The sequence below is a fragment of the Hemitrygon akajei genome, chromosome 18, assembly GCF_048418815.1.
Source record: "Hemitrygon akajei chromosome 18, sHemAka1.3, whole genome shotgun sequence".
Taxonomy (NCBI): Eukaryota; Metazoa; Chordata; class Chondrichthyes; order Myliobatiformes; family Dasyatidae; genus Hemitrygon; species Hemitrygon akajei.
This window is the reverse complement of record NC_133141.1, coordinates 56,055,053-56,070,396: the sequence shown is the minus strand read 5'-3', so window position 1 is coordinate 56,070,396 and position 15,344 is coordinate 56,055,053. Positions and strand designations below refer to the sequence as shown.

Sequence of the window (15,344 nt, the reverse complement as noted above, 5' to 3'; positions counted from 1 at the left end):
CTTCTTCAACACTACCTTCCCCTCCACCTATCTTTGTATCACCTGCAAAGTTGGCCACAAACCTATCAATTCCGTCATCTAAATCATTGGCGTATCAGCACTGACCCCTGTGGAACACCAAAAGCCAACCAAAAAAGGCTTCCTTTGCTCCCACACCTTGCCTCTTTCCAATCAGCTAATGCTCTATCCATGCTAGTATCTTTCCTGTAATACCATGGGCTCATATCTTGCTAATCAGACTCATGGGCATTTTGTCAAAGGCCTTCTGAAAATTCAAGAACACAACATCAACCGATTCTCCTTTGTCTATCTTGCTTGTTGTTTCTTCAAAGAATTCCAATGGATTATCAGGCAAGATTTTCCCTTAAGGAAACCATGCTGACTTTGATCTATTTTGTTATGTGCCTTTAAGTACCCTGAAACCTCATCCTTAACAATCAACCCCAACATCTTCCCAACCACTGAGATCAGGCTAACTGTTCTATAGTTTCCTTTCTTCTGCCTTTCTCCTTTCTTGAAGAGTAGAGAGACATTTACAATTTTCCAGTCCTCCAAAACCATGCCCAAATCTAGTGATTCTTTAAAGATCATTAAAAATGCCTCCACAATCTTTTCTGCTACCTCTTTCAGAACTCTGTGGTGTAGTCCATTAGGTCCAAGTGACTTATCTACCTTCATACCTTTCAGTTTCCCAAGCACCATCTCCCTAGTAATGATAACTTCACATACTTCATGACCCCTGACACTCTCAAACTTCTGGCACACTGCTGGTGTCTTCCACAGTGAAGATTGATGCAAAATACTTACTTAGTTCATCCACCATTTTCTTGTCTCCGCATCATTTTACAGTGGTCCGATATCTACTCTCGCCTCTCTTTCACTCTTCATATATCTTAAAAAACTTCTGGTATCCTCCTTGATATTATTGGCTAGTTTACCTTCATATTTCATTTTTTTAGTTGCTTTCTGTTGGTTTTTAAAAGCTTCCCAATCCTCAAACTTCCCACTAATTTTTGCTCTATTATATGCCTTCTCTTTGCCATTTATGTTGTTATTGACTTCCACTGTTGTATCATCCTCCCCGAATAGAACCTTCTCGTTAGTTTTCTAGATACTTAAAGTATACATAGTAGTAATATTTTAGAACTAAAGTGGGTCCACTGCTCCTGTGCCTACTGCTCTCCCTCAGCTGCTCAATGGTGAAAGAGGAAGGTACTTTCTTTGTGGTGGAAAATTTAAATGAGGAGGCTCATTCTGGTTTTCCAGATTTTCCGCCAAGTGGCATACGAAGCAAAGAATCCCTGTGATCTGCTGAATGGTATCCGAGAGGTTCTGGACTACAGCATCGTCATTTCACCAACAGAAATCCAGGATGTGGAACAACTAAAATATGTGATACCTTACCAGCAGGAAATGCTTTTGAACAGGAAGAAACTGAAGGATGACAAGTTGATGAAAGCAGCTCAGCAATCAGAGACAGGTAAAATGGGCTCACTTTACATTAGTCTATGTTTATGTTTGAATGCTCTTGACATCTTTGGTAATGCTGGCAATGAAGACATCTCTTAACTGAGGAGATGGTTAAGAATCAACCACACTGGTGGGTGTGAGTAACATATAGGCTAAACTAGGTAAAGATGACGCATTTCCTTCCCAAAAGCCATGATACGCATGAGCTTTTGTGATATATCTGTAGTTTTGTGGTTACTGTTACTAAGAACAATTTTTCTTATCTATATACCTACAAAAATTTTAAATCCTTGAGTAATCTGGTGGGATTCAAGGTTATACATGATGATCCAAACCCCTGGCTGCTGGAGACACAAGAGACTGTGAATGGTGAAACCCGGAGCAACAACCAGTCTCCTAGAGGAACTCAGCAGGTTGAGCAGCATCTCTGAGAAGAAACATATTGTCAGTGTTTCCACTGCCAGTTCTAATGCATGGTTTCAACCTGAAACATTAAGAGTATCTTTTCTCCTACAGATGCTGCTCAACCTTTTGAATTCCTCCAGCATGTTGCTCTGGCTGCAGTTCCTGCAATATAACCACTATGAGACTGTTCTTGAACTTACAAATTTACATGCTAAGCTAAGAAGATCAGGTTTGCACAAACCACCTTCCATTTACTGCCAAAAAACATATTCTATACAAATCTAGAAATCTACCGTAGATCCAGCCAAATATCCCAGAAGAAACATACAAGCAATAAATCAAAGTAAGTCAAAGAGTCCCACTTCTGTGGACGGGCTCCATTGAGCCTAAATGTCTGGAGCGGCTGACTGAAAGAGTGGTTCAATCCCTGAACCCTGAATTCCCATTTGCAAGTTCTTTAATCTGCTCACACCACCTCTTCATTGGTATTTTCTAGATCATGGCATGTTAGTGAATGAAACAACATCCTGTTTCTTCCTTGTTCTTTTAATCAATTATCTCATTGGTAATTCTTCCAACATGAAACATGCTAACATGCCAACATCTCCTTATTTGTCAAACCTATTCTGATTTTGAGCAGCTTTATTAAATTGCATCTCAACAATCAATACATTAAGAAGAATGGCCAATCTTTCCATAAATAAAAACCCCATCTCCAGCATAATTCACCATTACCTGAAATGCCCAAAGCTCAGCCCATGCACCAAACACAAAGGAGTCAAATGTTCCTGCAATGTACCTTATGAAATTAACCCATTGAAGCAAAGATATGTATATTTTTCTTCTTCATTCTATGGATTTTTCTTCAGTGGATATTTGGAACATCAACAAAAAACACAAACACAAAAAGGTGGATAACAAAAATAAACTGCAGCTGGAGGCAAAGAAAAGTTTGATATTGCTTACATTTTCTACAGTGATTCATGGGTAAACAGTTGAATAGATAAGCAATACATTGAGGTGAAGATTTCTGTCACTGGTATCTGATTTCATTGTGATGGACAATCAAAGCACTAATGCTGGACAGACTGAATGGACTGACCAGAGGAACATTTCTTCATTTTTTCTTCTTGTTTCACACTGTACAGATCCACCCTGTCATAGAACAAATTTAAGTCTTAAGTTTGAATAAAATTGTGACTAATTTTCATTCAATTTTGAAAGCACTGCTTTGGCACCAACATCACCACACCAAATTTAGTAAAGCTTACGAAAGATGTATTGATTACTTTGATAACACACTATATTACCATGTGCCAGACTTCTTCAGTAATGAAGGTGGGAAATCACAACAGCTTTATGCATGAGAATTAAATTTCCACAGTACAAAAATATTCTTGAAACTGCCATAGGTCATAGTGGACCTGCTGAGCTCCTCCAACATTTTGCGTGTGTTGATCCAAATTTCCAGCATCTACAGTCTTTCTTGTGTCTAGAAGCTGCTTTAGCAACTGGAGACAAAGCTATACTTTCATGCTCTTGTGTTGGTGGTAGAGATGAAAGATCATGGAAACTGGTATTGGCAGTGAAGGCAATATCAGGTATTTAATAATAACTAGCTTATATTATAAGCTATAGACAATGTAAACAACAGTCATTGCAAACACAAAATAACATGAAAATCAGATGAAATGGATACAGAATTCTGCAAACTGTGGGAAGTAAGTGATGTTATAAATGTAGAAAAGGTAAGAAATTATAAAATTACTATTCATCTGAGATGGGCAAAAAGTTGTCAGTATTAGGGGTGAATAACAGAATGGTGATTCTTTACCCTGAATAATGAGGTTGATAGACAAGGCTAACAACATAACTGACTTGTGAATAAGACAGGTAACATAAGCTCTCATCAGGTATCTCAGAAAGAATTTTAAAAGCAACCCATCGAAAGTGATAGATTAGTTGGGAGACAGTGGGTTAGGATCAAATTCCCAGTAAATCTAAATCAGAACGACAAGAGTAGTTCCAAAAATAATTGCTGATCTAAGAGGTCCTAAGAGCTCAGGAGTAAGTCCACTTGGGTATCATGTGCAATTCAGAATTTCTATCATTCCAGTTCCTAGCAGACCAGCACCACCTGTTGACGATGATCCTCTCAAAAGAACTGGAAAGCCATTTGGAGGTTTGTTCCGAGATATCAAACGTCGCTATCCCAAATACTTGAGTGACATCAAGGATGCCCTGAATCCTCAATGTTTGGCTGCAATTATCTTCATTTATTTTGCTGCCTTGACTCCTGCCATCACTTTTGGAGGTCTCCTTGGTAAGAAGCTATTATGACAATTACCTTTCATTTACTAAATTAATCAAAAATTAATACTAAATAATTCAAAATCAGGAAAAACATTGCAGTTTCCTAAAGCATCTGTTGGTGATGGATTCAACTGATAACTCTCTTAATAAAAGTGGTTTGAATTATCACATTTAAATAACCATGAAAAGGTAGGGTATTGTCAAATTTAAAAGAGGAAAGAACTTCAAAAATATTAATATGTAATAAAGTCCAGAATTCCCTAAAGCATAGATACCTTACAATTGTATAGTCAAGTGCAACTTGTCACTGAAGATCTCAAAGTAGTAAAATATGGCCAGACTTGTTGCAGAGTAGTAGATTCGACCACAAAACAGAATCTCAGATAGAACATCAACATCACTCTTTTGTTTTTTGATGGACTCCTTTCTTTTCCACTAAAGTTCAAGTCTTCTCTTTTATCTTAAATGTCTCTTCCTTCTGCATTTGTTATAAACTTGCCATCACTTAATTACTCCTTTTCATACTGCTTTTGTTCATTTTAAATTCCCTGTGACTATGACCCTACAGCATGGTTTTTCAATTTAACACTGCAACTCACCAGAGACTGCATTAGTACAGCACATAGACTAACAATATCCAATTATAGCTACACTGATATCTAGTCTTATAAAATAGTCTATACTCTTAAAGTGCTTGACATGCCTTATTTTGTTACATAAATTAGTCTTGTTGAAGTTCACTAATGATTTTGAGTCACTGAGGAATGGAGCAGTACAACACAGATAAGGTCTAACCAGTCCATGCTGACTCCTGTACTCATCCAGCTAGTCCCAATGTCCTGCATTCAGCCCACGTCTAAGCCCCATCCTTCCATGTACCTATCCAAGTGCCTCTCAAATGGCACTATTGTACTGCTTCAACCACTTCTGGAAGCCCGTTCCATATACTCATCACCCTTATAAATCTTTCCCTTCTCATCTTACAACCATGCCCCCAGTTTTGGTCTCCCCTGTTCAGGGGAAAGAACTTTTACCATCCACATTATCAATGCCTCCATTTAACTGAAATAACAACACAAAACTACGAGAAAGAGAAGCAGTAGAAGGCCATTGAGCTTCTCGTTCTCTGCCATTTGATAAGAACAGGGTGATCTTTTACCTCAGTACAACTTTCTTACATTTATCCCATATCTTGATTTCCTTCAATATCTGAAAATACAACAATCTTTATCTTGAATCCATTCAGAGCTTGGTTCTCCACAGTCCTCTTACGTGGACAATTCCAAAAAATCCAGATATCTCATCTCTGACCTGAATAGCCAGCCCCTTGCTTTGAGACTGTGGCTACTAGTTTTAGATACTCCAACCCAGGGAAACACTCCCCTTGTCAAGCCCTTTAGAATTTTGTATCTGCAACGAAATCACCTCTTGCTGTTCTGAATTCAATAGGTACAGTATAAGCCAAGTTTGTTAATCTTTTTTCATACAACAAACCACAGCAATCAATATTAAAGTATGTTGAAATTAAACATTTGAACATGGAATAACTTTTATTTCTAAATTTACAAACATTTTTTCCCCAAACTGTATAAACTGAATGTTGAATGAGGGAATGGAACCATGCATGGCACATAAGGAAGGTTGATTCATCTGTGTCCTCCTTTTCAGATGTCGGATGATAAGACTGTGCTTTCCATGCCCTCAATATTCCTCATGCTTAACTGTTCTCAATCTTGTTTCCAGAGGAGAAGACGAAGGGTAACATGGGTGTTTCAGAGCTAATTGTTTCCACAGCAATTCAAGGAGTCATCTTCTCTCTACTTGGTGCTCAGCCCCTGCTTATTTTGGGTTTCTCTGGTCCACTTTTAGTGTTTGAGGATGCCTATTTTAATGTAAGTCTAATAACTTCTATTTCCGTGACATTCAAACCCAGTTTTTAAAAAAGTTTGAGCATCACAACCATGTTAAGCTTTGTATATTGTGCATGGTCTGCTATCCAATGGTGCACATTTCATAGGACAATATTATTAAGAGTTCATTTATTTCCTAATATAAGATTCCTACCAACCATGTGATTGAGCCAATGATCCAGGTAGTGCATGTTGGAAGCTCCAGCTAGCAAGGTTGAACTTTGAACTTCATCATGGCATAGAGTGGATAATGAGCTCATCTGGAGCTCCTGATAGTTATCTCTGTCAAGTAATGTTACTTTATTCTTGCACAAAATATACTTAAATATCAAAATCTTTAAAGATCGTAAACCAGCGGGTTGTTGTTATGTCTCCCGCTCGCTGTGAAAATGGGGGACAGCTCCCTCTCCCTTGCAAGGGAGAGAGAAAATCTGTGGTTTGTCAAATTTTGGATGAAATGCAAAGCTTTTGGGGTAATTTTGGTCTGTGTCTTTGCTATTGCTTAGCACACGCTTGGGCTCGCTGATGGTACTTTGGGGTTCTCACGTTTAACTGTCGTTCATTCTTTGGGGCACTTCTCTGTTTTGTGGATGTTTGCAAAGAAAAAGCATTTCAGGATGTATATTGTATACATTTCTCTAACATTAAATTTGACTCTTGAACCTTTAAAATTTTTGCCGCATGAGCAGAATATGCACATATTTGCATTTACTATAAGCACTAAAGAAAGGTTACTAACAAATTTGTTACTACATTTTTGATACCTCCCTCCCCTTTCTTGATCTCTGTCTCTATTTCTGAAGACAAACTGTCAACCGTTCTCTTTTATAAATGTACCAATTCCCATGCTTATCTTGACTATACCTCTTTCCACCCTGTCTCCCATAAAACCTTTTTCAGTCCCTTTCATTTCCATCACATCTGTTCCCAGGATGGGGCTTTCCTTTCAGAGATATCCTCCTTCTTCAAAGAACAAGGTTTCCCTTCCTCCACTATTGATGCTGCCCACAACCGCATCTTTTCCACTACACCTGCCCATTCACCTTCTGGTGAGACCAATCTTCCTCTATTCCCCACTCTGTCCTCTTACCTCTTCTCACCTGCTTATCACTCCCCCTGGGTTCCCTCCTCCTTCCCTTTCTCCTATGGTCTACTCCCCTCTCCTATCAGATGTGTTTACCTTTTTCAACCACCTGGCTTCACCTATTTTTTATTCTGGCAAATTCCCCCTTCCTTTCCAGTCCTGAAGAAGGGTCTCAGTCTGAAATGTAAACTGTTTGTTGATTCCACAGATGCTGCTTGACCTGCTGAGTTCCTTCAGCATTCTGTGTTTGTTGCTTTGTTACTACAGATGTGGATTGAAAGAGAATGATACTTCATCACAGAGTCACTGAATTTTATAGATGTTACTCTGGGAATGTTACTATATTAAAGCAGAATATTAGACACAACAGAACTTCAGAAATGTTAATGAGGGAAGCCATAGAATGTAGTAACTTTGCATCCCAGATTTGAATGGAACATATCGTATCACCGAAGATTTCAAAGTTATAAAATATGGTTGGTTCCAGTGCAGAATATAAGTGGCTACTGCTAAGAACATTTTCAATTAAAACTTTAATGTCACCCTTCTTTTACAGTTCTGTGAAAATATTGGTGTCAGTTACCTGGCTGGTCGTATTTGGGTTGGATTATGGATGATTATTATCGTCCTTCTTCTTGTTGCCTTTGAAGGCAGCTTCCTGGTTCGATTCATTTCTCGATTTACGCAGGAAATATTCTCCATCTTAATCTCCCTCATTTTCATCTATGAAACCTTTAACAAGCTATTTCAGGTGTGTATAAATGAACTTAACTGTGTGAGACAACAGTGAGTTAGACACAGTGAGAAAAAGAGGGACAACAACAGTGAGGGAGCCCCGGAGGGTGGGGGGGGGGGAATATCGGAGAATGGTCTGAGATAAACCATATGAATAACATTAATAGAATGTGTGAGAATAATAATAATAGTGTTGTTAATTTATCTTTATTGTAATTTTTGATTGGTAATATAAAAAGGCAATTTAACCATGCCCATCCAACAGAAATCAGATTTACTAACAGATAAGGAGTTAAAACCTGTCCATGTTACCTCATCAGATGATGTCCCATTAGCTATGATTTTAGCATGCACTCCTGCACAGTCAGAAGGGCATTCCCTTTAAATCTCTGTGGTCCTATTTCTCTATTTTTCATAAATCCTGGCATCATCAAAGCCCAGGTGTTTCAACTGCATGCACCCAATTCTTTGCAATCAGACCTACCAACTTATTTCAAATAATTGACCAATCCTCAACACACACCTTCCATCTTTTAGAGCAAATTGATAATCAGAAATGTCATTGAGTAATACGATAATTCATCTCGGTCTACCTTTTCTTCACAAACATACAACTATAGAACAGGATATCACTGGAATGTTAAATATGAGATGACGGTAATCTTTTATTTAAATTGTTTTAATTGAATAAGCATGGGTGGGCAGTCAAAAACATGATAGGGTAAGTTTCAAGTGAAGGTTAGTTTCAGAAAGTATTGTACTTCTTGATTGAATTGTCCATCCTTTACTTAGTGGTCGACAGGAATACTTATTGAATGAGTGACCTTTCATTCAGAAGATACTGTATGTAGGTAATAGAAGTAAGCTCTTTTTTACTCATCGCTGCTCGTTTTTTAAAAAACAGATTTTTAAAGGCCACCCTTTGATGAAGCATTACAACACAAGTGTGCCTGATGCAAGTAGCAAGCATGAACATCCTCAACCTAATACAGCTCTTTTGTCCCTTGTGCTAATGTCTGGAACCTTCACTATTGCCATTTTTCTAAGACAGCTGAAAACCAGTCAATTCTTCCCAGGAGCTGTGAGTAATTCTGCTGTTAACCTGCCCTTTTTGAAATTTTCAAGGAAATGTTTGTGTTCATATGTGCAATGTTTGTTCAAATGGTCAGGAAATCTAGACAAATCATGTTTCCTCAAATGAGATTATGTTTGTTTCCTCAAATGAGATATGTTAACATGCTTATAAGTTTCATACATATTAACTGCAAAATATTTTAGATTATGTAATTTCTTTGGTTCTTCATACACAATTATTTTATCTAGTCTTCTTAAACTAAGCCATCTCTTATGGGATTATATCCAACACAATTTAGACCTTAGACAGATAGAGTCTTAGAATAATACAAACCACCCCCTCCCACTCCATTGGCTCCATCTACACTTTCTGCTGCCTCAAGAATGCAGCCAGACCCTCCTACCCTGGTCATTCTTTCTTCTCCCCCCTCCTGTCAGGCTGATGATACAAAAGCTTAAGACCATTTACCACCATGCTCAAAGACAGTTTCTATCCCACCATCATCAGATTCTTGAACCTCTCATACACAAAAGGATGAAATCTTGATCTTCCAGTTTATGTCAATATTGTCTTTGCAGTATATTTATCTACCTGTACTGCATCTTCTCTGTAACTTCTAATTCTACATTCTGATTTTCTTTTTACTATCTTGATAAATTTATCTACGGCATGATCTGTCTGAATGGCATGAAAACGAAAGCTTTTCACTTTATCTCAGTACAGGTGCCAGTAATAAAGCAATACCAAATAAGAGTCACCCTTCCCCCAAATTCCTTTACAGTTCATTGAAAAAACATTTACTAAGTAAATCCCACATCCATGCCCAAAGTACCCAGAGCTCCACTTAGGTAACCGCATGCTTAGACTGGCATTTTATAATAGTTATAAGCCTTAGCGTGAACAAAGCTCTCTTTTTCTTCTTTTAGATCCGACGTGTGATTGGTGATTTTGGAGTCCCCATTGCCATCCTTACAATGGTGCTAGTAGATTACTTCATTAAGGACACCTTCACACAGGTTAATAGACTCTCTGATAATCTTCTGATTTAAAAAGATTCTCTTGCTTAAATGAAGTGGTGAGTTGTGGAGAGGTGATTGTTATGGAGAATATAGATGGGGTATGCAAAATATTTCTTACATCAGGTCATCTCCCAAATGTCACACCAGTCAGTGAACAAAGCCTAGCTACTTTCTATAGTAACTTCAGATAGCCAGAACATTGAGAAAACTCTAATATTGATGATTGATCAGATATTGAAGCAATTGGTGACACTGGGAGGGTACATCTGTGCAGATGACTGGTGTCTTCTTGACCACTTTTAAATACCTTCAAAACTAAATGGCCTTAATACTAGAATTCTCCCAGCAGAATTAGCAGTTAAATGCTTATCAGCACTTATTATCTTAGTGACTCTTCCTCATTTCCTTTTACGTACTTGGAAAAACCTACAGTCAACTAAACTCCAGTAATCCACTATCTGAATATTCAGAAATTGCAATAGTTTGGCATTTGGCTCACTAAGTAATGTCTGTTGGCCACCCTTCAATCTCAACAGAGCCTTGGTTCCCAAACATCCTGTCACTCACTGGGGCCCCAGTTCCTGCAGTCACATCTGACTCAGTGAGAGCCATTTTCTCCCACTGCCAGGGCCCCAGTTCCCACACTTTCTTTCAACTAACCTGGATACAATGTTCCGCACCCCCTTTAATCTTACCCGGTCCACTGAGAAATTGATTACAATACTGTGCAGCAACCTATTGGAATATTAATCTAATAGACCAGAAAATTTATTAAGCTTTGGCAGGGGGGTGGGAATCAGAATGTGAGTGCAGGGATTAAGGTAGAAGGACAAGGGCAAGATGCTAAGAGTTGTGAGTTGATGAGGAAGGACAGGCAGGGGACAGAACATAATTGTAGCCAGTTAAAGGGGTTGAAATGTGTCTATTTCAATGCTAGGAGTATTAGGAACAAGGAGGATGAACTTAGAGTATGGATTAGTACGTGGAACTACGATGTTGTGGCTGTTACTGAAACTTGATTGGAGGAAGGGCAGGATTGGATGATGCAGATCCTGGGTTTCAGGTGTTTTAAAAGGAATAGGATGGGAGGAAGAAAAGGGGGGGATTTTGTGGTTGGTGCATACGTGAATGTGGTTTGGAACTTGTTGAGGGAAAGAGAGTGGGGAAGGAGTGGGAATTGCTGGGAGGGGGTTGCCTGGGTCTGGTAATGGCAGACAAGGTGAGAGGAGGGGCTGAGGGAAAGAGAGTGGAGAAGGAGCGGGATAGGGATTTGGGATCAGAGGTAGGCAGCTGGGGAGAAATGGATTATTGTGAAGGGAGAAATAAAGGGAATGAGGAGATAGTGAGGGGATGGATAAATGAAATCCGAGACAAAGGGAATAAAAGATAAGAAATGACAGTGGAGAAAGTTCTGAAAGTGAGGAAGATGAACAAGTTCAGAGAGGAGGTGTTGTCATAATTAGGTTTAATGAGAAGGCGCAAGGACACATGAAGAAAATTAACCCGTTTGTGCTAACAACAACTCTGGCAAATAAGATAGGGGAAATAGTATTTGCAAAAGTCCTTAATGATTGCAATCTATTGGTAAGATGTGCGAATGAGGAACAACTTGAGAAAGCACTTAAGCTAAAAGAGATAGGAAAATGCAAGGTGGAATATACAGGGAGGGTGGGAGCACGAAATGGTGGTTGTAAAGGAGTGATCACGGGTGTACCAATGAGTATAAACGTGGAGGAGTTAAAGAGGAATATCAAAGGGGGAAAAGTAATGAATGTTCAAAGACTGAAAACAACAAAGGAGGGAATGAAAAAGGAACGTGAAACAGTATTGATTGAATTTGAAGAAGAAAGAGTGCCAAGGAAAGTGTTCCTGGGTTTCATGAGTTACCCAGTAAGGGTATATGTGCCAAAGCGATTGAGGTGCTATAATTGTCAAAGGTTTGGACACATAGCTAAAAACTGTAAAAGGCAGAGGAGATGTGCTAGATGTGGGGATGATCATGAATATGGAAAGTGCGGAACAGGAGTGCAACCAAAATGCTGCAATTGTGGAGGAGCTCATAATGTGGCATATAGTGGGTGTGAGGTTATGAGACGGGAGAATAAAATTCAAGAAATAAGAGTGAAAAGAAAGATCACTTATGCAGAAGCTGTAAGAATGTCAAGAGAACAGAATAATGCTCCTAATGACCAGAGAGCAATAGGGATGCAAGAGATGCAGCGAAGAGTAAATGACAGGATTTATGTGGGAAAAAAAGCTCTAGTAACATTCATTGCAGGAGTCATTAATACTACGGCAGAGATAAAGTCAAAAAGTGACAAAATTCAGCTGGTGGTCAAAGCAGCAGTAAACCATTTAGGGTTAGTAGGACTGACATGGGAAGAAGTGAGGGAGAACCTCACTAATCAGTCAAGCCAGGAAGTGTCATAGGTTGGTTAGTACTCATTATGGTGATTCTTTTGCAATGGAATGCAAGGAGTTTACTGGCCAATGGCCAGGAATTTAAGGACTTTATTAAGGAAATGGTTGTAAAACCGGATGTAGTGTGTATTCAGGAAACTTGGTTGAAACCAGCTTTAGACTTTGTGGTATATGGGTATATAATGATAAGGAAAGATAGAAATCTAGGGGGAGGTGGGGGTTGTGCTATGTTAATCAAGCAAGGTATACCATATAGGATACTGGAAAAAGGAGATGATCAGGAATACATAGTGGTGGAAATGTGGGAGAGAGGGGAGGGGGTGGTTATAATTAACTACTACAATCCATGTAAAAGTTTGGATTTGGACAGCCTATTAAGGATATAAGGACAAAACAGACATAAAGTAGTGTGGTGTGCAGATTTCAATGCTCACAGCACAATATGGGGGGATCGGATTACAGATTCAAATGGAAAGGTAATTGAAGATTTGATGGAAGAAAGGGATTTGGTGTGTATGAATGATGGTAGAGGAACAAAGATAAACATAACAACAGGAACTGAGTCGGTATTAGATATTACGTTAGTGTCTAATGTCTTGGCTGGCATCAGTAACTGGGGAGTTTGGACTGCTTCAACAGTAGGCAGTGATCACTACCCAGTTTTATGTTCAGTGGGTGAAAGAGTTGAAGTAAGACCAGGTGGTGGAATCCCAAAGTGGGTGTTTGGAAAAGCAGATTGGGGTAAGTTCCAGAAGTTAAGTGAAGAAGCATTGACAAAGATTGACATTTCTGGAGATATAGATGAATTGAACAGTCAGGTGACTTCAGCAATTATTATGGCAGCAGAAGGATCTACACCCAGGAGTAAAAATAGGATGAATAGAAAACTAGTGCCATGGTGGACAGAGGAATGTTGTTAGGCTGTAAAAAACAGAAATAGAGCATTCAGGCTAGTTAAAAGAACCCATAATATGCAGCATTTGATTCAATATAAGAAGGCACAGGCAGTGGTGAGAAGAACTATACATCAAGCTAAAAAGGCAAGTTGGAGGAGTTTTTGCAACAAAATAGGAAGAACAACACCTGTGGGAGAGGTATGGGGAATGATTAAGAGGATGGGGTGAGATAGAAGGGATTGGGAATATCCAGTAATGATATCTGAGGAGGAAACAGCAGTCTCCAGTAGGGATAAGGCTGAGATCGTGGCCAAGTCATTTGTAAAGATACACAGTTCAGAAAATTTGTCTGAAGAAGGGAGAAGGAGAAGGGAAAGAACAATGAGTCAATACCCAGGTGTGTTAAACAGGAGGGAAGAAACAGATGATATAATTGATTATCCATTTACTTTGGCAGAAATGGTGGGAGCAATAAAGAGGTCGAGACCAACCTCCCCAGGGAAAGATCTAATATGCTATGTTATGCTAAAAAATCTAGGAGAAGGAGCGCTCTTGAAGTTACTGCATTTTTATAACGGAGTGTGGGAGGAGGGAAGATTACCAAGTGCATGGAAAGAAGCAGTAGTAATTCCAATAAGGAAACCTGGCAAGGATCTGTCAAAACCCACTAGCTACAGGCCAATAGCACTAACATCAAATATATGTAAGGTAACAGACAGGTTATCGTATGATCTTGAGAAGAGAGGAATGCTGGCAAGTTATCAGAGTGGTTTTAGGAAGGGAAGGAATTCCATGGACTCAGTGATAAGGTTAGAGACTGAAATAAGAAAGGCCCAGGCAAATAAAGAATCAGTAGTTGCAGTGTTTTTTGACATTGAAAAAGCCTATAATATGATGTGGAAGGAAGGATTATTAATTAAACTGCACAAGATGGGGGTTGGGGGGAGAGTTTTTAATTGGATTAAAGATTTTTTGTTTCGTAGAAATATTCAAGTTTGGATTGGATCAGAATTATCAAAACAGTACATAGTGGGAAATGGCACACCTCAGGGTAGTGTGATTAGCCCGTTACTTTTCATCATTATGATCAATGATGTCTTCACAAAGGTACCAGTGGATATAGGTAGGTACTGTTTGAGGATGATGGGGCCTTGTGGAAAAGAGGCAGGAACATGGAGCATATAATCAGGAAACTACAAGGAGCAATTGATGAAGTGGTAGAGTGGGGTTATGATTGGGGATGTAGATTTTCAGTAGAAAAAACTCAAACTGTATTTTTCACTAGGAAAAGAATTGAGGTAGGGAAGAAGTTAAGGATGTATGGGATTGAATTAGAAAGGATTGGATCATTTAAATTTCTGTGAGTTATATTTGATTCGCGATTAACCTTGGCAGACCATATCAGGAAAGTTGAGGAGAAATGTAAAAAAGTAATAAACGTGATGAGATGTTTGACTGGTAGGGAATGGGGAGCAAGTTGTTCAGCATTAAAGAGAATGTATGTGGCTTTAGTAAGATCTGTGTTGGACTATGGAAGTGTAGCATATGGATCAGCAGCTAGGTCTCTTATAAGGAAACTGGATGTGATTCAGGCTCAGGCTTTGAGAGTGTGCAGTGGGGCTTTTAAAACATCACCAGTATCAGCCCTGCAGGTAGAAATGGGAGTAATGCCTTTGGAATTAAGAAGGATGCAATTGATGACAAACTACTGGGCTAATTTGCAGGGACACAATGACTCTCACCCTGCTAAAGGAGTGTTGCAGGAGTCCTGGGAAAATGGGAGGTTTCAGAGGGAAAACTTTAGTCAGGTAGGGAATGATATTGCTAGATCATGTGGAGTGTTTGATCTAAGGATAAGTCCTTCAGTAGTTTATTCGGTTGTAGCTCCATGGAAGCTGGTATGGCCTGACATAGACTGGCATTTGTTAGAGGTAAAAAGGAAAGGAAAGTATAAAACTGATTTGGTAAGTGCATTTAACTGTCATGTGATGGAAAAGTATAGTGATTATACTCAGG

General features: G+C 39.0%; 1 protein-coding gene across 3 annotated transcripts in view; it reads left to right on the top strand.

Moving 5' to 3' along the window:
* The window catches only part of LOC140741468 (anion exchange protein 2-like), an 84,417-nt gene that overhangs the window by 50,469 nt on the left and 18,604 nt on the right, over positions 1 to 15,344 (top strand). For all 3 annotated transcript variants that reach the window (XR_012102065.1, XM_073071700.1, XM_073071701.1), the window contains 6 exons: positions 1,267 to 1,480; positions 3,992 to 4,198; positions 5,932 to 6,080; positions 7,739 to 7,933; positions 8,822 to 8,998; positions 9,919 to 10,008. Coding sequence is in view for 2 of the 3 variants with exons in the window: in XM_073071700.1 (XP_072927801.1) it covers positions 1,267 to 1,480; positions 3,992 to 4,198; positions 5,932 to 6,080; positions 7,739 to 7,933; positions 8,822 to 8,998; positions 9,919 to 10,008 (1,032 nt within the window). In the remaining variant the exon portion in view is untranslated. The remainder of the gene's footprint in view (positions 1 to 1,266; positions 1,481 to 3,991; positions 4,199 to 5,931; positions 6,081 to 7,738; positions 7,934 to 8,821; positions 8,999 to 9,918; positions 10,009 to 15,344) is intronic.